This window comes from Zootoca vivipara, chromosome 8 (genome assembly GCF_963506605.1).
Source record: "Zootoca vivipara chromosome 8, rZooViv1.1, whole genome shotgun sequence".
Lineage (NCBI taxonomy): Eukaryota > Metazoa > Chordata > Lepidosauria > Squamata > Lacertidae > Zootoca > Zootoca vivipara.
In genome coordinates this window covers 48,809,001-48,834,227 of record NC_083283.1, presented here as the reverse complement: position 1 = coordinate 48,834,227, position 25,227 = coordinate 48,809,001, and the positions used below count along the sequence as shown (strand labels likewise).

Below are 25,227 nucleotides of genomic sequence, written 5' to 3'. Positions count from 1 at the left end.
ATTTTGCCCTTCCAGCCGTATATGTACTGGTAGTTTCTATGCATGCATATCTATGCATCTGTGTATCTGTAGAATCTGTTTGTGTATCTATGCTTATGTGTATCTATCTATCCAACTATCCAGCATTTTGAATATTGATTTCTGTCAAGTCACAAGTAAACTGTGCCTATAGATATACAGTTAAATATTTCTTTTTACAAAGGGCAGGATGAAAATGTAGAGACCTATGCTTTTTTCAAAAGTTTCTGAAGAGAAATTAATTATTACTGAAGACAAATTACTTTTGTCTTCAGAGGAAATCATTGCAAATAATGTGTTTTAAGGGTATAGCTTTTCAGAATGGATATGGTCTGTTAATTCTAATTAGTTTTGATGCTACAGAATAATTGTTGAAATTAACGTGATGAGAATGACTCGGAGACTAGCAGGCTCCCAGGTTATCTTCTGCAGTGGATCAGTTGAGGCAGAAAATAGAGAATAGCACAATTCCACTGTTTTCTGCTATAATCCACTGTGTGAGACAGACCTATATCCATGCAACTTTTGTTAAATTATTCCAATTCTAATTCAGTATTTCCTACACATTTTACTCTCATTATATGTTTTAGGAAATAAATGCACAGTACCTATTATTGCAATAATGCACACACTTGTTGTGAACAGCACCATACAGCCAAGCCCTGAAAATGATTGCTACCCGCTAGCTCTATCCTTCTAAAATAATTGTTCCGTTTCAGGACAGTAGCTTGTGTAGTTGAATGAGTCATGTATTTTTTTATAGCTCAATGTTGTAATATACTATCCAAAGTTTCCTGTACTGTCACATTGACATCTAAAATGTATTTTATCTACATCGCTATCTTTTACTTCTGTGCCTCCATGGAATTCTCAGGGCTTCACTTCTTCCAAGGAAGGCATGGGGCTAGAAACATGCTTTCTCACACAGTTGTCTCTACCTGATAGTTTATAAAATAACATCAAAAATCAGTGTGGTGAGAAGAAAATAATATTGTGCTTTCCTCCTCATTGTGCTTCCACCATTCTGATTAATCTGTTAAACTGATGTGAAGAACTGTTAACTTTCTTCTGGAGGAAGTGTGGGCTGTGGGTGGAGAGGTCTGATCCTCTTGAAAAAAGGGCTACTGTTTTCAATTGGTTCATTACTTCACCCCCATCCTAATTCATACCTGCAAGGGTGCATTATTGCAGTTTAATCATGCCACATGCCTTCATATCTCAGCAATTAAATGTTAATATAGGGTTCACTAGTGGTAATGCCAGGGCCTGCTGTTTTGAAAACAAACACCCAAGAAAAAGCATTGATCTGCATTGCTTTCCCCTAGTATAAAGTAACTGTCCTGGGAGACACTATTCTGTGGCAGATTATATTAAATAATAAAATTTTTATGTTGTGAATTGTCCTGAGATCTACGGATGAAGGGCAGTTTACTACTACTACTACTACTACTACTACTACTAATAATAATAATAATAATAATAAAGTATTCTATTTTATTTTTTGCTGTTAGTGCTTATACCAGAGCAAGTGGAGAGTGTCACTATTAGCTTTAAAACTTATTTTTATCATCATTATTTATACTCCGCCTTTTCCTCTAACGGGAAAGTTGGTGCCTGTGGCTCAGAACTAGGGCAAGTCATCATCTCAAATAGTGGCAAGTAACATGACCTTCCACACTGTAACTTTTCTCCAGTGTAGGTAAGATAGGGGAGAATTCATAACTCTCACTTTACTCCTGCCTTAAGATAAAGTGCTAATATGAAAATGGCTTCAGTATATATTTGAGATAAAACAGAGGGTCAGGTATGATTGAACAAGAATGTTATATAATGAGGGTAAAATGTATTGCTGAATGTAATTCTATCTATTGCTAGGTAAGTGTATTATTATAACTATACTAAGGGCTTTTAATTTACTTACAGATATTATGTTAATAGCCTCCTCTGGCAAATGTAATGCTGGCTTTTATTTTATCTTGCTTATTATTTTTCTTTTCATGTCCTTTGTTTCCCTTGTTTGATCAAGTTAGGCCTGTTAGCTTATTTGAAGTTTTTAAAAACTGTGCTTCTGTTCAAGGATATAAGGCCCAGTTCATTCACAGCACATCTTGAACATATGGAGGCCTCGGAACTGTTTTAAATCTACAGGGGAAAATCAATGTGTAGTTATGATCATTCATACACACTGTTTCTATTTTCTCTGTTTAAACTTGAAGAATATGGTAAAAGAAAAGCTAATGTGATGAGATGCCTCAACACTTCTAACAGCATTATATTTTGATTTTGATTTTCCTTCACTGATACAATTTTAAATTTAGCTTACTCCCTGGATACCCAATAGAATTAGAATTTCTCAAACTGGCAAAATGGAAACTTTTTTATAAAAAAAATAAAGAAAGAATAATACTGCACATTTTTAGTAATACCTTGCCAACTCTTTTTGCATTCTATCTGTCCAGTTTCTTCTTACAGTATTTTTTTTATATTTTCCCTGCGAAAAATGTACACTTTTTCGTGCCTCCAAACACCAAATGATTTTCCTGCCACAAATTCTCTTTATCTCTTGCTTTCTCTCCACTTCTACCTGTCCTTCATTGAGTCCCACAATCACAGAATGCATCTCTGTATTTTTGTGGTGGCTCGGGATAGAGCTAATGAGGGATCTCCCGGCCTCCTGCAAGAAATAAAAAAACAAATATTTTATTTTGCTTAGTGGTCAGAAGTGGAGATTATTATTTGTTTGAGACGGACAGTGAAGAAGAGGAAGATGAAGAAAAAGAAGAAGAGGAAGCAGCTCCAAAAAGATCTGCATTCCAGGTACTGTGTTTTTGCATATGCTGTGCCTCCTACAAAAGTATGATAACAAGCTAATTTTGTTGCTTGCTTATACTGTTGTCACATTTATGCAATGCAAGAGTGATACTGGAGATGGATTTTCATTCACTTGCACCTGTAGCATGTTTTTTAAAAAAATAAAGTTTCATATCCTGAACTCTATTTTTCTGATGTTGCATTGGAGACAAGTGAATAAAACATCTTTCCACTGGCATTGCTTGATATTGCTTAGAAGCTTTTCTGTTTTGTAAATCAACAATCTGTTTATTGTAATAAAAACTGTGTTTTATATATGGTGTTGTCCCAACAAGTAGTTTTTTATTCAGTGTAATAGTCAAAGGGGGGGGGGGTCATGAGGTAATCAAAAGAAATTTATTATCATAGGTAGTGAAAGGTAAGTATTTAGCTGCACCAGCATCCGGCAACTTGATTCATGCATGCATATCCTGATTCAGAGTGAAGCATCTTGGTCTTCCTTTAGTTCCTCTGGATTAAGGCAATAGAAGTGAATCTGATTTAATGTTATATTCTTGTGGGTTTCCTTTTTTCGGAGTGCTGCTACAAACATGTACATATAGAAAAACAATGTCACAATTATTAAGTTCTTTCACAACGATGCAACTATCTGTCAATAATAATAGCCATGAGCTATATCAGATTTTTCATCTAGACTCACATAGTATATTGAGCTGTCTAAATCCCTCTGCCATACAATGTGGTATTTACATGCATGGTGTCGCAATCCAAGATTGCAACTTCATTCTTTACGAGGCTTGTGCATAAATGAGCAGAAACATTCTTTTCAAAAGCACACCACCTCAAGTAGCTCCCGTGCAATGCTGTCATATATAGAAAGTACAGGTTTTACCAAAGTGTTATGTTGAATCATATTCATTTGTTTATATTCACGAGATCTAGATGCAAAAATAGGTTTCCACATGAACTTCAGAGACTAGATAGTGGCTGGTCTATATGTCATGGGAAACCAAACTGTAGCTTACCAGGCGTATGTGAACATGCTGGCTCCCAGAGAGGAGCTTGCACCCACTTTCCTCTTCCCCAGTCCTTTCAGCTCGGCACAGAAATGTTTGACTTACTGTGTCATCAGGATTGTATCTCCTTCACCATGCTTGTAGCACCAAAAAACTTTTAACCTAGCTGTCATGCTACACCAAACTAAAAAGACAGAGAGGTTTGCACTGAAACCTAGTTTGGCTCAGTGTCATTTGTGAACAGGGTCAATGTATTTTTTTGTTCTACCATAGATGTCAATTTGGTTGTTTATGTGTTGCAAATAAGTTCTGTATTTGGAATCTAAAAAATTGTGTCAATATTTTCTGTTTATGTTGATCTTCCCTGGTGTCTTCTGTTCAGGGGTCGTCAATTTTAGTCCTTGCATCAGTGTTTTGTAGCATATACATTTCTGGTAAAAGACATCAATTGAAAATCCAAGCAGCAAAACTATTATAAAAATGTTTTTGGTGGCATAAGTATTATTTGTTCATAAGAACAGTAATAGGGGTAGGGATGGGAATCTGTAATTACTACTGTCTGTCATGTACTAAAAATTAACTTTCACTTAGCATGTGTTCTTCTAATAAATATTACTAATTAGTATGTTTACATGTGTAGTTAATAACCATTATACTATTATGTTATCACTAGTCCACTATTAAGTTGATTATTAACAGTTCACATTTATGAGCCCATGGTAAATTAATGTTTCTAATAGTGTCATGCAATATATTTCTTACAACAATAACAGTTATGTTTTCACTAATTTGTCTTGCTTTGTCCTTCTTTATAGAGAGCTATTGCGAAATTTGCTTCTGCCATTTTAGCCTTGCCAAAGTCTATTATTAAACTGCCCAAAACTATTCTTCAGTATTTAATCAGAGCTGCAAAGGTATTTGATGTTCCATACAATGTAGAATGTGATCTCATCCCATACTATTCTGGCATAGGGTATCCCTTTTCTGCATTTTCACTCTTAATAGGAACTTTGTGAGGACTTAATGAGAGTCAAGGATTTGGTATGTGTAAGATTAAAAAAAACTAAATCATACAAGGAAATATAATTCATTTTAACGGTGATCCCAGAGAGAAAATGCAGACACATCTTGGCATAATCTTGGCATTTCTGCCTAAGCTGTGTTGAGAGGATTCCATGGGTTGCATGCATTTATAGGTAGTGGGTCAAATGCTGACCCTGTTTAAATTGCTGAATTGTAAAAGAGAGAGAGAGAGAGAGAGAGAGAGAGAGAGAGAGAGAGAGAGAGAGAGAGAGAGAGAGAGAGAGCAGGATTTCCTGTGGCATGGTAATCTTTCTCAGAAAGCTGGCAAAACCTTAAAATATTGCAGCTAAGGATGCTTACCCTTCACACTTCCTGTCCATGTGCATCATCATTCTGGTATCAGTAATCCATTAGCCTGTCTTGGGACTTCCTTTAGTAGTATTTGTGATGCTATGCATAATGTATACAGTATGTCACTTATGTGCAAGAAGCACTAAAAACATTTTGGATTAACTATAACAGTTCAAATCCAATGAGCTTGCTTGTAGACTTTAGTGCTGAAATACAGATCAGGAAGAAGTTAATGTACCTTAATGTTTAAATTTAACTGTTGACAGATAAAAGTAGCATTTTTTTCAACATTTTCATTACTAGTTGCAACTAGTCTTCCTTAAAACTATCTACAGTAACAAAATCTCAGAATCAATTGAACAAATGCTTGGAATTTCTGTAGCAACTGCTGACTATATAACAGCTGTTGAACTGCACCAGATGCAGTGAATATTGATATTCAAAATTATATTTCTCCATATTTGTTTTCACTAGAGCAATGTTTGGCAAAATTTATGAATTTTATTTATTATCGGCTTTTTTCCTGCTCTCACAGGAACTCAGTGAATCTCAAACTTTAGCTATTGGTTTGGATCCAAAGAATCATGAGCAGCAAAACAGCCCATTCTGATCTGTTCATGGAATGGTGTTTTCCTGCCTGATCTGCCTCAGTACAGCCCCTAGCAGTCCCCAAAAGTCAATTATGAAGATCAGGGAACCCACAGGAATGGTGTGGGTGATACCACAAAGGTTGCAGATAGGGCAAGAAATCGTCTGGCATCATGAATCTGACTTACATGAGCAGGTTTTCCTGATTGCAAAAGACATCTATGGATTTAGGAATTAATATATTTTAGTACAGCAATAACAGCTGTATTACGCATTACTAATTACCATAAACCAAGTTAGTGCCTCAAACAGATAGGAGACAGGCACTCTCTCTACCATCTGTTAGTAACCTTCCATATTCACTGATAAAAAGCAGGAGGCTTAATGTTTTACAGACAAATATCTTAATAAAGTACCAAGGTGATTTCTGTACTTCAGAACTGTGAGAAACAGATGAAATAAAAGCTTTTCCAATAATGGCCCATTCCAGCTTCCCTGAGACAGTTTGTGCATGCTTGTGTTGGTAGTAGTATCTCTTTGAATCTATCTGTTTCTCTCTCCCCTACCCTTTGCATGTGTATGTTTGCTTGTTCCTTGGCTGTAGCTATTCTTTAATGAATGAAATGCTTCAATGATGCAGTGCCAGCAAAACATGGTTTTCATTTTGTGATGAAAATCATACAGACAAAATCACAACATCTTTTGTCTCAAACTGCTATCATACAGTAAAAATTTTTGTTCTTTTCAGCCATATCTTTGGGTGTTGGGGGGAAATGCATAATATGTGATGGTATAGCATTATGAATTCTCATTGTGTTCCTACTTTAAAAGATGCCATCAACCAATTTGCTAAGAGAGAGTGAAACATTTTACAATGTTTAACAATGGATAAAGTCTAATGTTCTTATTGTATTGGAATACTGATAATTATATTAGGCTAGTTGCAGGAAATGGTTCATATGTAAATTATATTTGCATTACCAGAGTTCAGAACATAGCTTTTGTGTATTCCTATGAAACTCGCATGAATCCATCGTTCTGTTCAAATGTTTTAGTTTGTTTAGCAAACAAAAATAGCACAAAAAATCTCAAACTTCCATTGAAATGTTTGGATAGCAATTAAGAATGTTTGCTTAAACTCACAAACCTACATTTTTTTCATCAAATATATATTGCATTCCTATTTACTTACTGAGGAGCTTGGAATAAATTGGTTTTTCCCTCCAGTTCGTTTATCAGGCCTGGATTACTGATCCTAAAACTGCCCTCCGACAGAGGCGCAAAGAGAAAAAAAAGTTTGGGAAAGAAAGGAGACAAAGGCGGAAAGGATCTGGGGAAGGTACGTATGCTTCTGTAATTTTGTCAGTTACCGTATTTTCTGGCGTATAAGACGACTTTTTAACCCAGGAAACTTCTCAAAAGTCAAGGGTCGTCTTATACGCCGGGTGTCTTCTTATACTCCAGGACTTGCCGAGTGGCGCCAGAAATCGCGTCTGCGCAGCCACAGAAGCGATTTCTGGCGCTGCAGACATTTTGGAAATGGGCAGCACGGTGCCGGAAATCGCTTCTGCGCATGTCCAGACGCGATTTTCAGCTTCCGGACATGTGCAGAAGCGATTTCTGGCACTGCAGACATTTGGGATATAGGCAGCACGGCGCCGGAAATCACTTCTGTGCATGTCCAGACGCGATTTTTGGCTTCCAGACATGTGCAGAAGCGATTTCTGGTGCTGCGGACATTTTGGGGAAGGGCAAGCTGGTGAAGAGCAAGCTGCAGGCATCTGGGATGCCCGGGGTAGGAAGAGGGGTAGTCTTATATGACGAGTATATCCCAAACTATATTTTAAATGGAAAAGTTGGGGGTTGTCTTATACGCCCAGTCGTCTTGTATGCCAGGACATACTTATTTCTTGTAAACACAAATCTTTCCTCTGTTTATTGGGTGAAGACACCACAGCTCAGTGATTCAGCTACATGCCTTGCATGTGGAAGGTCCCAGGTAAATTCCATAACATCTGCAGTCACAAAAGAACCAGATAGTGGGTAATGAAAAAGACCTCTACCTGAGTAGCCATATTAACACAACAATTACCCTTTCATGTGTGGCAGGAGAAAGGAAACAGTGATTTATTTTTACCTAGTTCCTCCTTGCTGGCTTACTACTATAGGCAGATATAATAGACAAAACATTGGTCCAGTTCAGACGCAACCATTTCAGTTCATCAAACCATGTTTTCTTGGACCAGGAACAAGGTGTTTGCTTGCATACTCTCTCCTCCCTTAACTCAGTACCTCCTAATTTGTTGAACCATAGTTTCAGCTGAAGTCCAAACGAAAAATCTGTTATTCGAGTTACTGCTAAAAACCAGGACATCAAACTGGAGATATTAGGGATGAGGTGCACCTCACATGACCCTTCAGTGTGAGCCATGCATGAGGGTTTCCATTTCCACAAAGGGCTTCTCCCCCTGCACTCATGGGGTCTTAAAGGTGCTTGATGACCATTTCTAAAGACCACAGAGACTGTTGCTAATGCCAGCCTCATAAGTGGCCCCAGTCAAATACTCCCACAACAGCTACTATGGGCAATCTGCCCTCTGAACTCCGAAGCTGCTCTGGTTGCACTTATGGCTGCTTGGACAGTTTAGTCAACTTTAAAAACTTGCTTGTGTCACTTTCTTCTGGTAAGACCTTTACACAGGGCAGCCTCTCCTACTAACTCAATCACCATCTCACTTTCTCTGCTCTTCACCAGGCAAGTATGAGTAAGGCTGGTTGGCACAGACATATAAAGGCTATAAAATGAGAATTCCCTGGATGTCAATATCCAGATTTGGGGCAAGTACTCATTTGTGAGAGAGCCCCAGCAGAAATTTAAAATCACAAAATATTCAGCAAGGTAAAGCATGGAAATATAGGCTGTTAGACCTTTAAAATTTGCCCTTCTAGGTGCCTTCCAAACTTCCCATCTTCCCTTAGCATAGAAAAAGACCACACATTTGGTAAGCAAGAAATTGTTTACTTACAAACTCTCCAAAGGTCAGATTCATATGCTTTTCCATACAACAATTAGAAAACACAGGCAGTGAAACTTGACTTAGTTACAGTGGTGAAAGTTCCTAAATTATTGATATAGGAACACAAGAAATGCATGCTAGAAACATGCGGCTCAGCTGCAGCAACTAGCTTAGCCAGTTTAGCCTTTTCACATGCTGAGCTTCTTAGGTAAACTGAGGTACAACAATGGGCTAGATCAGTGTTTCCCAACCTTGTGCCTCCAGCTGTTTTCGGACTACAATTCCCATCCCTGACCACTGGTCTTGCTAGCTAGGGATGATGGGAGTTGTAGTCCCAAAACATCTGGAGGCACAAGGTTGGGAAACACTGGGCTAGATTACCTTTCTTCCAAAGTAAGGGGGAGTGACATAGCTAAGCCTGGCAGGGCAGCTTACTCTATGGCATCAACTCCTTCATGCATTAATTAATCTTAAGCATATTGGTTATATGAGTTTGGTTATCCCACAAATAACAAAGTATTAATATTCAGACCTCAGCTTTCCACTCATTCCCCCCCCCCCGTCTTGTCCTCATTCTTCCTTCATCCATTATCTTATCAACTTCACAACCGACCATTTTCAACTCTCTTCCTGACAGTTAACTCCCCAATGACAAAAACCTCCATGCAGAGTCTGCTGTCCCACACAAATCATAATGAATTAACCTGATCCAGGTCCCACCTAATAAATTCTGGAAGTTATACAGTGGTACCTCAGTTTACAAACACAATTGGTTCCGGAAGTCTGTACTTAAACTGAAGCGTACTTAACCTGAAGCGAACTTTCCCATTGAAAGTAATAGAAAGTGGATTAATCCGTTCTAGAAGGGTCCGCGGAGTACTTAAACTGAAAATACTCAAACCGAGGCGTACTTAAACCGAGGTATGACTGTAATCTCTCTCCTTCACAGTCCCCAAACAGCTACTGCTAAAAGGGCTTGCAACATAGTAACAGGACAAGGCTTCAAACCTTGACAGTTACAAAGAAATCACAAAATATTTTTCCCCTTCAAACACACATTACTGTTGTAGGGAAAGATACAGTGGAGGGTGACAGGAAAATGGGTTACTATATTTTTAATTTGAGAAGGAGAGAGGTGGTAAATAATAAACCCAAATGCTAGTTGGCCAAGCAATATTAAGGTCCACATCATTGTCTCAATTAAAGCAGAATATAATCACTCAGGGGCTATATCTCCAGTTAATTTGAATATAATTATTAGAGAACACTGTAAAATTTGAGGTTACTAAGCTGCAGCTCACTATATATTTCCATCATTTTTGGCTGAATAATTCAGATCTGTGAAAAGCTTTTGCTCATTTCTTTAATATTGATTTGCCAGTTGGTATAGATGTGGAGTGTGAAGAAAGAGAGGAACCTGTCAAAAAGAAGTCCTCAGATGGACCCGGTAAGCAAAGACGCAAGAAAGGTATTCTTTTATTTTCTGGTTAGACGGTGCAACAGTGTGTTAAATAAAGGCAAGCCAACAAATTCTGTATAATTTATTTACAATTATATATCAACATTCACCACTCTACTAGCACAAGTGATACTATTAAAGCCAGAAGGACGCAGAGGTCAGCAAACAATTACACTGACTGGTAATGAAGCAGAATAATTCTGGTTCAAATGATCAGCCAATAATTTGGCACCTTAAACTAGAAATGCCAGGAAAGTGCTATCTTTTATAAGTCTACTCAAAAGAAAGTTGTATGAAGGTCAGCGGATATTACTTTCAGGTAATTGAATAGAGGTAGCAGTCAGAGAGTAACAATGATTCCTAAGGGGCTAGATTTTCTTGATTCATTCAAAATAATTTGTTACTGTGGTGGTTGCTTATGTACTAAATCTCTCTTTTTTTCTTGTTTCCTGCCCCCAGATAACATTATCAAAAGAATATATAATATTTTGAAGTTTACCTGGGTTCTGTTTCTGGCAACAATAGACAGCTTTACAGCTTGGCTCAATTCGATTTCAAGAGAACACATTGATATTTCCACTGTGCTAAGAATCGAGAGGTGCATGCTTACTAGAGAAATCAAAAAGGTAATAGGACATGCTCATATTATGTAGTTGATGCCATTAGTAAGGCTTCAAATTCGGGCCCACCCTTGGCCAAAACTATTGTTCTAGATACTTGTCAGGAGCTGGAGTCAGGTGTAGATCAGCAATTTAAAAACCCCTGGTGTCAGTGAAGTTCACTCTTTATTTAAGAAACCAAAACAGCACAGGACTAGCGATCCCAGCCACTCTTCCAAGTAGGTCTTGCCCCAATGAAGCAGTTGTGAGGACTGAAGGTTCCCACCTTCCCACAGCTGCCTAAGTCCTCTGTTCTCCAAGGTTTCCCCCCCCCCAAGCAATCAGATACTGCATCTGCACACAACCCATCTCTCCTCTGCTCTTTTCATTTCTCTGTGTGTTCTGGGAGACGGGGGGGGAGGGGAGCTGGTCGCAGCAGGAGGGAGAGACTCCCTGGATTCTTCAACAGCCTGTCTCATCTGTCTCCCACCCCACTCCTCTCCTCCTCTGAATTAGGACTGCTCTCTGCCACAGCCTCATCCTGCTCACCTAAACCCTGTTGCCTCTTCAGCTACTGACACCTCCTCCTCCTCCCAGTCTGCTCCCTCTTCTCCCTCTGACCACTCATCATCATTATCATCCCACCCCCAGTCCCCTGGCTCAGCCTCCTTCCTCTGGGGGTTCCATGAGGGGTTCCCCAGCTGGTGCCTCCCACCATTCCGCTGCATCCAGCCAGTCCTTGAAAATATTTGTAGGAGCAGGTTTAGATTTTAGCAACTGTGGTTTTTCCTTAATTTTAAATGTTTTGGACACATGATGTATATTAACAAAGACCTGCTAATTTTAGCTTATTGTTATAATTGAGGATGGAAGAAACCTTATGAATAGCATGGTAAGGGAGAAAGAATGAAACACCTCTATGGTATAGTTCTGAGACTCCTCAATTTTTGATATGCTGCACAATTCTCACTAGTTTGCACCAGATAATCGCCAGATCTCAGAGATTATTGGCAGGCCCTACTTAGACTTCTAAATTCTATCCCTTCCTTTTTAGGGGAATGTTCCAACTCGAGAGAGTATCCATATGTATTATCAGAACCATATAATGAAACTTTCTAGGGAATCAGGATTGGATGAAATTTATGAACCTGGACAGGCTGAAAGGACAGAAAGTCTAGAATCGGCAGTCTCTCGTGACAGCGAATCCAGGTATTTTGTTTAAATTCAATCAATGCATATAGGATGATATCCAACATTATTCAAGTGGAGGGCCAATGGATTTCCTATTCTTCTGTGCCTCCCACCCCATTCCCAAGTCTGTGCCAGATGGTCCGGCCAGATTTTGGAGGTGCACAGAGATGGCATAGTGGGTAGAGAGGAGAGAAAGAAGCCCTGCTTTTCTAAAAGTAGTCTGACCTAGTAGCTATCTTCTATGGGTGATAATATGTGACAAGGGTAGTATAAGCAGCACCTCTGTTTGAGCTATTCGTTTTCCTTATGTTAAAGATTTATGAAAGCAGAAAAACAGTTGCACATCATCAACATTTTTTTAACAGTAGACCCATTGAAATTAAGGGACCTAACTTTGTCATGTTTATTAATTTCACTGGGTCTACTCTGAGTAAAACATAGTTTACTGCCACTCCAGGGCTTTTCCAGATATCATACATATAGTAAGAAGCTGCACATTGGTTTACATATTTTGAAAATAAGAAAACTTTCCTTTTAAGTAAAAGTAAAAAGGCTTGCATTTTGTTTAATGAATAAAATAAACATTTGTGTTCTAACCTATACAGTCTGGATTTCTCTGAAAGCAGATTGATTGATTAATAAATAACAGGTCTTGTAGATCTTGTGGGAAGAAGTTTGCCTCTTAGTTATATTAACAAAAAAGTTCCAAACAGTTCCAAAACAGCCATCTTCAACCAAATGGAAACTGTCTAGTCTGTCAGACAAAAGGGAGACCTTTCCTAAAGTTACAACAACTAATACCCATTGTATCCAAGAAGCATTTGAGAGTCTGACAGTGCAATCCTAAGTAGGTTTACTCACGAGTACACTTGAGTACTCACTTGAGTTAGTGATCAGATTGTCTGAAAACATTGATATTGAGCTTATGCATATTGATTTTTTCTAATTCCCATCTCACACGTTGAATCTTGACAAGAAGCATGCTCTGCTAAAGATAAGAACAATCCCCATATGTGCTGGAACATATAAATATGCATATATACTCCAGGTTTCCTGAAGTGACCATTACATTAACAGTTATATACAACAATGCATATAACTGCATAAAAATATTTATACAATTACTTTGCAGAAATGCTGCACTGCATTGGGCTGTTATACATATTATATATGTATTTATTCCAGACAATTTTCATATAATTAGCCGAGCTTCTTTAAAAATAATAATACACAAGCCAGTTAGACGCAAGAAATTCCAGCAAAGCTTGGTAGGGTTGGAACCCTAAAATTCTGGGTATAAATCTGTTTTTCAAACTCAGTTGTTCATCTGAGTTACTCCCTAGCAAATGAATTTAGGATTGCAACCTGAGCCACTCTATGTGCTTTTGCAGGCTGTAACCTGTAACTGTGTGCCAAAATGGCTGAAAGCCCTATGCCTTCACACCATGGTTGCCCATTTAACTACTATTGATTTTGTGTGATTATCAAAACATCTTTTTGAATAAGAACCAGTGCATACTGGTAGCCCAGTATCGCCACTCAAAACCTTGTCTATGTGTCTCTGTATAGTGCATGGCTAGCCTGCATGGTTACTATTGAACCACTTCAGGATGCTGTTGGTATATAACACTGTTTTTGTAACTGTTTGCACTGCTAGCTGCTGCACTGAAGCAACCACACTGTTGTTGTCAAGGCAGTCAACCCTTGATGATTTAGATGGACCAGACCCTATTCCTAAAACAAGTGAGCGTGCGCGTCCTAGGCTTCGTAAAATGTACAGCATGGATATGTCCTCCTCATCTGCTGACAGTGGCAGTATGGTGTCAAGGTGCTTAACCCATGCATGCTTTGTTCATTCATTTACCCTGACCATTGTAAATTATGGCACTGTGGATTTTGCCAGCGCAGGTGTGTTTTGTGTGTGTTTTGTATGTATGTAGGTGTGCATGAGTACTTAATAGAAGCATATTTGTCTTGTTTAGGCTCATACCAATATCTCTAATTTTGGGCGGGGCTTTCTGTCTTTTTAGTAGCCCCCGTTTGATCCTTATACATTTGGTCTCAAGTTTCTAAATTAGATACCTATTTATTGATCCGTTCATTTTAGCTGAGAGCTTAGAGTGCTGCCTTCAGCTCCTGGTTCAGATAAAATCCTGATTAGCCTTAGCCACAGCAGCTAATATCATTGCTGGCCAAACACACGCACACACGCACACACACACTAAAAACCATAGGTAAGGCAGAAAGAGGCAATTCATTCTTAAGAGGAAAAAAGATGGGGAGGATATGACACATAACGCCATGGCCTGTTCCCAGTCTTTTAACTGTGATTGAGTTTGTCTTCACTGGCTCAACATTAAAATTTAGCAATAGAACATACCTTGAACACATCAGTGTTTCATTTGTGAAATAAGAAATTGACAAAATAATATTGTTCCCCCTGTTCTTGACAGTGAGGCTACCCAAATCACCATGCTGTATTCTCGTCAGGGGACAGCAGAAACTATTGAAGAAGTTGAAGGGGAGGAGCACGAAGGAGGAGGAGGAGGAGGAGAAGAAGAAGAGGGGGTAGATACTGCATCGAGGCAGGAGCATGACATGGAAGTTTATTGCATAGATTCTGAAGGAGCTGCATATACTTCTGATACAGATATACCATCCTATTCTGGTTTGGATGGCATTGCTGAACCCCCTCCTTCCTACAGCAAAGCTGTGAGCTTGGAGCTTTTCCCCTTAGATTGTTCCCAAGATGGTTCCTCTGTCAAAAACCATATGATGGTGAGCCCAGATGAAAATCAGTCTGACAAACCAGAAGATTCTATACTTCCTCCTTTGACGCATGAGCTTACTGCAAGTGAACTACTTCTGAACAAGTAAGAATCATAAAATAATTTCCCCACAGGCATGTAAAATAATGCAAATTCATTATGTTACAAAACATCATATTTTAATGGTGCTCAAGTTATTTAAATGAATTGCAGTAAATTCACTGATGTCCAGATCATTATGATTACATTAGTTTTGTGCTGCTTCATGTGATGAATTCAGTTTACGGCACTTGTACCCTGGTCTCCCTTTCAGCAGATTACAATAGCAGGCATGTGGTACTCAGTAGTCTCTCACTGGGGCACTGGCCATACCTTCAAAAATAGAACTATGTCATGTGCTTTCAGATGAAGAAACTTTTGATAAGATTTCCTTTACTTTTCACAAATGTAAGACAGAATTAGACTGATTTGCAATGGGATGCAATGATTTTGCATGCCATGAACATTGAGCAAGAACTTTATTAGAATTATTTACTGGGGGGGGGGTCATTTGCACATCGCAAAATTGTTACATGAAAGGTACAGTGATGGCCACACATGTGTTTCACCATATGTGCCCATAGTGTATACCTGATGGGAAACTGCGGCTAATTATGACATTTTATGACAAGTACACACCCCAAGAAACACAGTAGAAATAAATAAATTGTCCAGTACTGTATCACCTTAGAGACCAACTAAGTTTGTTCTGGGTATAAGCTTGGACATTTTTTTATTTATTTTGACTGTGTCAAACCAACACGGCTACTTACCTGACCCAAGAAAAACAGATTGCATTTTAAAGGAAAAAAATGATTTGTAACTCTTTACGTATATGCAAATATTCTAACTTTGGAAAAGGCCTGGATGCTGAACTTCATTTCTCAAAAATGGGTGAGATTCTGAAACTTACTTTACATGTGCCCAAGGCTTTCTGCACCAGGCGATATTTTGTTTCTTTTGAAACACCCCACCCCACTGAGAAATACGGTAACACATTCTTTTGAAATAAATGTGTGGTTAATGAAACGCTATGCCTGACTTTTGATAGCCTGCACTTCAGTTGCAAAGCAGGGCTTGTGAAGTGTCTGGCCTTATGAGATTTCTGAGAGCCAAGTACAGAGGCTCCATTGGAGGGCTACATTCAGCCACCCAGTCCTGAAATGCTTCACCTCTCTAGTGTGGCTGGTAAAGAAACACATCTAAAACTGGGTATTGGAAACTTGTTTACATGGTTCTTTGTTAAGTAGAAATATATTATTTGTTGTTACTTACAGATTATTCTGCAGTAGTTAAAATATTGGAACATCAAGTTATGTGATCTAACTTTGTCCCCACAGAATGTTTCAAGATGAGGAGCTGGATGAGTCAGAAAAATTCTACTCTACTCAGCCTCGTTTTTTGCTGCTAATTTATGCTTTGTATAATACCCTTGTGGCCCGTTCAGAAATGGTGTGTTTTTTTGTAATTATTCTTAATCACATGATCTCTGCCTCCATGATTACCCTTGTGCTTCCTATTCTTATATTCCTTTGGGCCATGCTTTCTGTCCCGAGGCCTAGCAAACGTTTTTGGATGACAGCTATAGTCTACACTGAGGTATGTTGATATTTTAATGATAATTTCTCATTTTTATGGAATGTTACCAAATTTTCAGTGATTAACATGAAGCTAATTTTCATCTTTCTCTTTTCTCTCTCTCTCTCTTTTTGCACAGGTAACAATTGTTATAAAATATTTTTTCCAGTTTGGCTTCTTCCCTTGGAATAAGCAACTAGAACTAAACAAGGACAAGCCTTACCATCCTCCCAATATTATTGGTGTTGAGAAGAAAGAGGGTTATGTTCACTATGACCTTGTTCAACTACTTGCTTTGTTTTTTCATCGATCCATTTTAAAGGTATTTTGGAATTTAAAAATGTATTTTATTGTTTTTAAACTTAGATTTTTGTATATAATGATGTGGTTGGCAGCATGCTGACTTCCCATCATATCTGAATTGCTGTTTCCAAATTATAAATATTAAGAGTCATGGAGACACTTAATTAGACTAAATGAAATGTTTTCACTAAAAAATCATATCTGAATATGATTAGTTAGCTGTCTTAATTTCTTAAAGTTATAGCATGGATTGCTTATAACCTTTTGTGAGCAAACAGATCCACAGGAACATCTGTTTGTGCCCTTAAACCAACTTGAAAGAACCAAGACTTTAAAACTGATCTTTGTCAACCAGGGTTTGGCCCTAAAACTTGTTTACAATGCTGTTGCATGCCTTTTCAACCATAACTAGCTCCACAAATCTTGATTAAGGCTGTGGTATTGGAAGAATGCCTGAATTTTAGAAGTTAAGTAATGAACCAGCACACAAAGTTAAAATGAAGTATTTCAGTAGCTTTATTCTTTAAATATGGTGCACAAGAGGTTAGGTGACTTGAAGATAAGAATACCATTAGCATGTGTATTTTATAAAGAGAATGAATCCCAACAATAGCCAATTTAAAAATATAACATAATTTTAAATATAATTACTTAACTTTATTTTTCAGTGTCATGGATTGTGGGATGAAGATGATGGAGTAGAAAACTGCACCAGTAAAGACGACTCTGATGATGAGTCAGTTGAGTCGGACAGGAGAGGTTCTGCTGGCTCTTTGACATCAGTCAATTTGGCAGCATCTGTTGAATCCATACATGTTCATTTCCCAGAGCAGCAGACTGCCATCCGTAGGAAAAGTTCAAGTAGTGGCTCACAGCTTTCTCACAGATCCAGCTTCTCCTCACACCGTTCAAAAAGAGGTATGCATTTGGTCCACAACTAAGACTCTAAAACAGAATGTGGCATTACACATTGTACTTGCTTAGTCATTGATTTCTTGCCAATGGCAGGAAACACATTCTACTCTGCTTCCACCCTCCACTGAAGCAGCCACAGGGGAGACAGGAGAAGGAGACAGGGGCAAGGCAAGCAGAGAAGGCAAGTGAGGATTCTTTAAATTAAAGGCTAGAACAAGTGAGAGAGGCTACAGTGGGCGGAAAGCACAGTGAGGCAAGAGACAAGCGGAGAGAGATGAGGAGGTTGGTCAGAAGGGGAAATGGAAGGACTGCCAAGCTGCACAAGAGGGAGGGGGAAATGGGGAAGCTGGAAGACTCACAGAGGAAAAGAAAACTCACAAATACTGGAGGGAAAGATATATGAACTGGCCCAAGGATAAGAAATAATGGGAGCTTAAGAAATACATGACTGTTTGGATGGAGGCAGGAGTGAACTGAACTATGGGAGCTAAGATAGAGATGTTACCCAACCTGATGACTTCTACAGGCAATGGAAAACTACCTTTCAGATAAGTATCAATGGAACTTTGTAGATCCTGCCTGTTCTTGCCCACCATTGTTTCAGCATGCCACAGTCTTCAAAGTTAAGACATCACAAGGAACTGTGGTTTATTTAAAATCAGAATTTGATCTCCTCTTTACCAGGTACAAAGGAGGAGAGGGATTATATTTGAACCATGCCAAAACTCTGTGAATTGCATGTACTTACCATAATCCAGGGTAAATGGAGGTTTAAGATTGATGTATCAGTTTGTAATTTCTCCTCCCTACTGTATTCTCAGGAAGTACCAGCACACGGAACAGCAGTCAAAAAGGAAGCAGTGTGCTGAGCATAAAACAAAAATCAAGAAAAGAACTTCTCATGGACAAGCTGCGGGAACAACTTATCATAGCTAAGGCATTTACCATTAAAAAGTGAGCAATTAAAGTTTGTATCAGTTTAAATGAAATGAGGAATTGATTCTGCAATGCTCTGGGTAGGATTTTTAGAAGATTGCAATTCCATAAAAGCAGGGCTGTCCTTTCCATTTGGCTTAGTGGCGCGGTGCGCCAGGGCGCCTCCCCATCAGGGGCGCTGGGCTGGGTGCCCAGCAGCCCCGCGCGCTGCTCATGTTCGGGGCGGCGGGAGCAGAGCCCAAAAGGGCTCCTTTCGGTGCACTGTTCCCACCACGTCTCCTCCAACAGCAGGCTTGCTAGCCGCTGTTCCAATGGTGCCTAGCAAGCCCGCCTAGGTGAGGGGGTCGGCAGGAGCAGTGCCCGAAAGGACTCCTTTCGGTATGCTGTTCCGCCAATCCCCCTCGCAACAGCAGGCTTGCTAGCCGCCGTTCCAATGGCGCCTAGCAAGTGGGGGTGCTGGAGGGATTTTGCACCACGGCGCTGGATACCCTTAAGATGACCCTGCATAAAAGGCTAATCTGAAGGTTTAGTAACAGAGCACTATGCAGTCTTGAGGCTCTAAGTACTTTTACCAGTGCACTGATTCTCTCATTGTTCATCTTCATATTCTCCCACATTGTGTCTTGTGTGCTTTTTCACTTGTCCTAAATGTTCTAGAGCAGGAGAGGGGAACCTTTTTCAGCTTGAGGGCCACAGTCCCTTCTGAGCAACCTTCCAAAGGGCCACATGTCAGCGGTGGGAAAGACCAGAAACAATATTTGGCAGAGCAAAACAATGGGCTTTCTACACACACATACACTCTGTTCTCCATCTGAACAATCAAATTGCATTATAAAAGTTCAAGGACACACCCAAGTCAATCGAAAACACTCAATGAGGGTGTGAAGTACAATGGCTGAGGGGTGTGGCCTGGGGAGAATACCAAGGACCAGAGAGAGAGAGGCCTGAGTCGTTATCAGCATTCTCTACACCTAGGAATGGGCAAGAGCGCAATGCAAGCCAGACCTTCGGCTCACTTGCTTTTCTCCTTCATATGGGACTGAAGGGCCATCATGGGTCCCATGTCTGACTTCATGCATTTTGTAGTTATCCCTAACCAAATGTATACATTCTTGGGAGTAGTAAATTTTAAACTGCATAGTTCTTTACATAAAGTTATTTGTAAGACTGTATTTTCTGTTATTTCAGGACCCTTCAGGTATATGTGCCCATCAAACAGTTTTTCTACAATCTTATCCACCCAGATTACAGTGCTGTGACTGATGTTTATGTCCTGATGTTCCTTGCTGATACTGTCGACTTCATTATCATTGTGTTTGGATTCTGGGCTTTTGGGGTATGTTATAATGAATTTGCTGTACTTGGATTTTTGTGTGTGTGTGTGTCATAAATGACTATCTTTTATGACAAATTCTCCCTGTACCTTATTGCTCCTGTTTTTCTTTGCAGAAACACTCTGCAGCAGCAGATATCACCTCTTCGTTATCAGAGGACCAGGTGCCAAGTGCATTCTTAGTGATGGTGCTAATTCAATTTGGAACCATGGTAGTAGATCGGGCGCTGTATCTAAGAAAGACTGTCATGGGAAAAGTCATCTTCCAGGTCATACTTGTTTTTGGTATACACTTTTGGATGTTCTTTATCTTGCCTGGAGTGACAGAAAGGTACATGTTTGGTTTTTTTTAATTAAAAAATATTAATATTATGCTTTTCTAATTTTAATATTCTAATATTTCTGTTGGAAGCCGCCCAGAGTGGCTGGGGAAAACCAGCCAGATGGGTGGGGTATTAATAATAATAAATTATTATTATTATTATTATTATTATTATTATTATTTTAATTTAATTTAGCAGTGATTTAGTCTACTCCCTTAAAAATGTGATCAAAGTATGTGTGTTTATCTATATTAATTTTCTCCCATCTATTTTATGTCGCAGGAAATTTAGCCAAAATATTGTTGCACAACTTTGGTATTTTGTGAAATGTGTTTATTTTGGCTTATCGGCATATCAGATACGTTGTGGCTACCCAACTCGTGTACTTGGCAATTTCCTCACAAAAAGTTACAATTATGTAAACCTCTTCTTATTTCAGGGGTGAGTATGGATATTTCTTTTCAGTCACACATTTATTTAGCTATAGTGACATTCATAGGCTGCCTTTACACCCCCCAAAAAAATAGGGTCTTCAAGAGTAGCAAGGGGGGGCGGTCCGACCGGGTTCCACTCTGGGGGGGGGTGACAGTTGGCGCCCCACCCCGCGACTCCCAAGCCGAGCCCCTCCAGCCTCCCGGTAAAAAGCCTGCTCTGCGTGGCGCGCTGTGCCGAGCGGGCTTTTTACCTGGAGGCTCAGGAGTTGGGGGCGCCGACTGACACCCCCCTCCAGCTCGAGGGTGGCACCTGCCCACTGCGCCGAGCGTGGCTTTCTACCTGGAGGCTCCGTTTAGGCTCCGTTTTGAAGTCACAGGGGGATGTGACCCCCCTCTACGTTGTACACATGTGCAGCATCCCGCTGCACATGCGTGCTTCGTGGAGGGGATCACACCCCCTGCAACTTCAAAATGGAGCCTAAACGGAGCGTCCAGCCTCCAGGTAGAAAGCCCGCTGGCGGAGCAGGCGCGCTGCACCGAGCAACACTTTCTACCAGGAGGCTGGAGGCTCCATTTTGAAGTTGCGGAGGGGGGCAATCCCCCTCTACGTTGTATGCATGCGCAGCTTCGTTGCGTAACGATGCATGTGTCATTACATAGCGACGCATGCGTCATTAGGTAGCGACGCCCTGCTCCCCCCCCCAGGCACGGCAATTTGCCGCCCCGGGTGACACAGTGACTTCCTCCGCCACTGGAGTTATTCAGTATGATTTGATAATCATCAGTGGCCACAGAGCTGCTGCATGATAGAAAAATTTTAATCTCCTTTGTGCAGTCAAAGCAACTAGTCATTTTGGGTTAGAACCCATGAATGATCAGAAACATAACTAATCTTTTAGAACTCCCAAAAGTTAACGAAAACAATTAAAAATCAGCACATAAATCACCTGAAATCTTAAATGCTACAACATACTGGATTTAATATTTTTCAGTTAAAACAGAACCTTCACCTGTGATTATTTCTCTTTGTCTAGATTCCGCTTGGTACCATTCTTAACTGAGCTGAGGGCAGTAATGGACTGGGTGTGGACAGATACCACATTAAGTCTCTCTAGCTGGATCTGTGTTGAAGATATTTATGCTCATATATTCATCCTAAAGTGCTGGCGAGAGTCTGAAAAAGTAAGATTTTTTTTTTAAAAAAAAACATTTATTTTCATTGAATGTTTTATGAGGGCATAGATCATAGTGTAAGATCTTGAAGAAGCACAAGATAGAAAATTCATATCTGAAAATCATGCCTTTATACAAATCTATGATGGTATTGCTCTGCACAGTTATATTCACCACATCTCACGAGAGAGATTGTGTAAGGTGGAAAAGATTCAGAAAACGGCAATCAAAAATGATTACAGGACTGGAGCAACTTCCTTATGAAAAGTTATAATAAGAACCTAAGAACTTTGGGTTCTTAGATTCTTATTATATGAAGAGCCTGCTGGATTAGGCCAATGACCCATGTAGTCCACCATACTGTTATCACAGTGGCCAGCCAGATGTCTGGGGGAAACCCAAAAGCAGGATCCAAGCACAAGAGCACTCTCCCTTCCTGGGGTATTCAGAAGCATAAAGGCTCCAATCATGCAAGCAGAGCATAGCTATCTTGGCTAGTAGCCATTGATAGCCATGGATTTATTATTAGCCACTGATAGCAATTTTTGGAGTTTTTTGCTTTGAAAAGAGGCAGGTAAAGACCGACAAGATGAAAGTGTAAAAACATGTATGGTGCAGAGAAAGTGAATAGGGAGAAATGCTTTCTCTCTCTCTCATAATATTAGATCCTGGGGTCATCTAGTGAAGCTGCGTGTTGGGATTTTAGAAGATTCAAGATAGATAAAAAGTACTGTACTTCTTCACCCAGCACATAGCTAAGCTATGGAATTCACTACCACAAGATGTAGTGACGACTACCAACCATGTCCTGCTGTAAAAGGGATTAGATTAGATAAGGTTGTCAATGGTTACTAGTCATGATGGCTAGAGAAAGCCTCTGGGGGTCACAAATGGGAAGTTCTGTTGCATTCCTGTCCTTCTGGTGGACTTTCCATAGGCATCTGGTTGGTTACTGCGAGAACAAGATGTTGGACTAGATGGGCCTTTGGCTTGATCCAATAGGGGTCTTTTCTTTAAGAAAATTAAAATTACTTGCTTTTCTGTTTTATCATATCATCAATGCATACTGTGTTGCAAGTCATACACAAATATATTAATATCAATGGTAACATAATTTATTTCTCTAATTTGTTTCTCTATTATAAACCTTAACCTTTACTCCCCTTCCATTCTTTCCCTGGTTTCCTATCTGCTATCTTTTCAGTTGTGTTTTCATTACCTTACTTACACTATCCCACGTTATAACCTCTACTGCTGAGTATTTTTTGTCAGCCTGTTACAATTATTTTCTTATTGCAATATCTTTACATATAATCTATATACAATGTCCAAACCTCTTTTAAATCCTTATCATCTTTATATCTCAATCTGTTTGTCATGCTGGCAAATTCTATATATTCTAATATTTTAATGTGTCATTCTTCTCGTGATCGCACCAGTACGATCCAATAGGAATCTCATGTTCTTACACTGATGGTGTTTCAAGTAGTTTTGTGCTCATCTAATTTTCTTTCAGGTACCTTCACATATAAATAGACAATTGTGTCTGCAAATGTAAACCTCGAATTGTATACACATATTCCAGAGGTGGTTTAAAAGCCTGAGAAGAATTAAAACTGAAGGGTCCCAGAAAACGTTATTTCAGCTCTTCTTTTCAGAAGTCTTAAATTTAACAGTAGTTTAAAAAAAACAGCTAAGAATTTAGGACCAGGGCATAAAAAGTTATAACAGCTGAACCTGGTTCAAATGCAATGGTCCAAAAAGTTCCTTATTTACTTACCTGAAACAGGAACTCTTAACCAAAAGCAGAACTGTTCAACATAAATTCATGTGAACTGCAGGAAATAGCTTCTAAATGGACCACTGCAACATTTCAACTATGGGTGCACTCCAGATCCATTAAAAGCATTTGAAATGTTGCCACTGACTTCAGTAGGAATTAGTTTGCAACTCTAATTTATTATTTTTGGCATGCCATCAGTATTTTGCATGCATTGTTAGCTTTTTTGAGCCAGTATAGGCCAATACTGTAAATTCCTGTATGTCCAGTTATTTCCTTTTCGCTTTCTTTCATTTTAAAGATTACAGTAACCCCACCATCACCTTTTTATGAGTTATGGTGTCTAATTTAATAACTCCTCTTCCTCAACTGATAGACCCAGGGACTGTCTAAAGGCCTATTCTCACAACTGCTTCTGGGCTTGATGCCCAAAAAACAGCCTGTGTTGAATATCATCTGAGATCGGTGCATGCTGAAGTAGTAATATACTACCATTGCCCTGTACTACCTTAGACTTTAGTATGCCACTGCAAACTCCAACATGTGGGTGGAATGCCAAAAGCTGAATTCACTGCATGACAGAATATATTCAAGATGCACAAATGGTTGTTTCCTGTGGCTGCCATATGCTGAAGTGATTCTGAAAATAAGACCCAAAGCAATCACTGAAGGAAGAGCCCTAAAAACCTGGCTAGAAATCTACTCAGATAGATTAAGACAAGGTATACTGCAAAGGGCTTTTTACATCAAACTAATTGCTATCCTATGCAAAACAAGTTGTGGTTTATGATGCCTCATGTTATTATACTAGGTTTAAGATGTTTCCAGCTCACTGTCCACCCCCGTCCTTGGATGATAATGGTTTTCTTAAGGGTGACCAACCTATCCTGCAAGTTGCAGCCTTCTAATAACAGTTAAATGATTAACTGTGGATGGCAAGACAGGGGCTTATGGCTCCTTGAAATAAGTATACACTAAATTTTGGAAGATGCTTGTAACATATAGCACATTTTTTAAAAAAAATGCTGAAATAAGGTTCTGAGTTTAGAAGAGTGCTCATAAAATCCAAAAGTAAAATAATGTTTAAAAACTCTAGAAAAGCGCAATATAGTCTCCTAATGTTTTATATTGCTAATTACAGAGATATCCACAGCCAAGGGGCCAGAAGAAGAAGAAGGTTGTGAAATACGGAATGGGTGGCATGATTATCGTCTTGCTGATTTGCATCGTTTGGTTCCCTCTGCTCTTCATGTCTCTAATTAAATCTGTTGCAGGCGTCACAAATAAACCTCTTGATGTATCCATCACAATAACTTTAGGAGGTTATCAGGTATGAACAAGAAACTAAAATGTCATCTTTCTCTTCATCGGTTTCTTTTAAATACTAAACATTCCTTATATAAATGTATGTCAGGAGTTGCCAGCCCAGTACCCATGGCTATGAAGGCTCTTACTTCTGCCCCTGGGCAGGTGCCCCAGACTCAAAGTTTTCATTTTAAAAAACAAACACCCAAGGCAAGATACGTGATTTCTGTGAAATAGGAGTGAGTGTGGAGTGCCTACCTTGTATAT

General features: G+C 39.3%; 1 protein-coding gene across 5 annotated transcripts in view; it reads left to right on the top strand.

Moving 5' to 3' along the window:
- Window positions 1–25,227, top strand: part of PIEZO2 (piezo type mechanosensitive ion channel component 2) — a 224,260-nt gene that overhangs the window by 181,909 nt on the left and 17,124 nt on the right. For 2 of the 5 annotated variants that reach the window (XM_035124931.2, XM_035124928.2), the window contains 17 exons: window positions 2,732–2,835; window positions 4,661–4,759; window positions 7,035–7,146; window positions 10,206–10,271; window positions 10,743–10,909; window positions 11,937–12,091; window positions 13,731–13,901; window positions 14,527–14,946; window positions 16,221–16,479; window positions 16,598–16,780; window positions 17,430–17,679; window positions 18,498–18,630; window positions 19,801–19,948; window positions 20,062–20,276; window positions 20,551–20,709; window positions 21,737–21,884; window positions 24,797–24,985. In XM_035124931.2, coding sequence (XP_034980822.2) covers window positions 2,732–2,835; window positions 4,661–4,759; window positions 7,035–7,146; window positions 10,206–10,271; window positions 10,743–10,909; window positions 11,937–12,091; window positions 13,731–13,901; window positions 14,527–14,946; window positions 16,221–16,479; window positions 16,598–16,780; window positions 17,430–17,679; window positions 18,498–18,630; window positions 19,801–19,948; window positions 20,062–20,276; window positions 20,551–20,709; window positions 21,737–21,884; window positions 24,797–24,985 — 2,978 coding nt within the window. The remainder of the gene's footprint in view (window positions 1–2,731; window positions 2,836–4,660; window positions 4,760–7,034; window positions 7,147–10,205; window positions 10,272–10,742; window positions 10,910–11,936; window positions 12,092–13,730; window positions 13,902–14,526; window positions 14,947–16,220; window positions 16,480–16,597; window positions 16,781–17,429; window positions 17,680–18,497; window positions 18,631–19,800; window positions 19,949–20,061; window positions 20,277–20,550; window positions 20,710–21,736; window positions 21,885–24,796; window positions 24,986–25,227) is intronic. The other 3 variants (XM_035124937.2, XM_035124935.2, XM_035124936.2) reach the window with 3 other exon arrangements.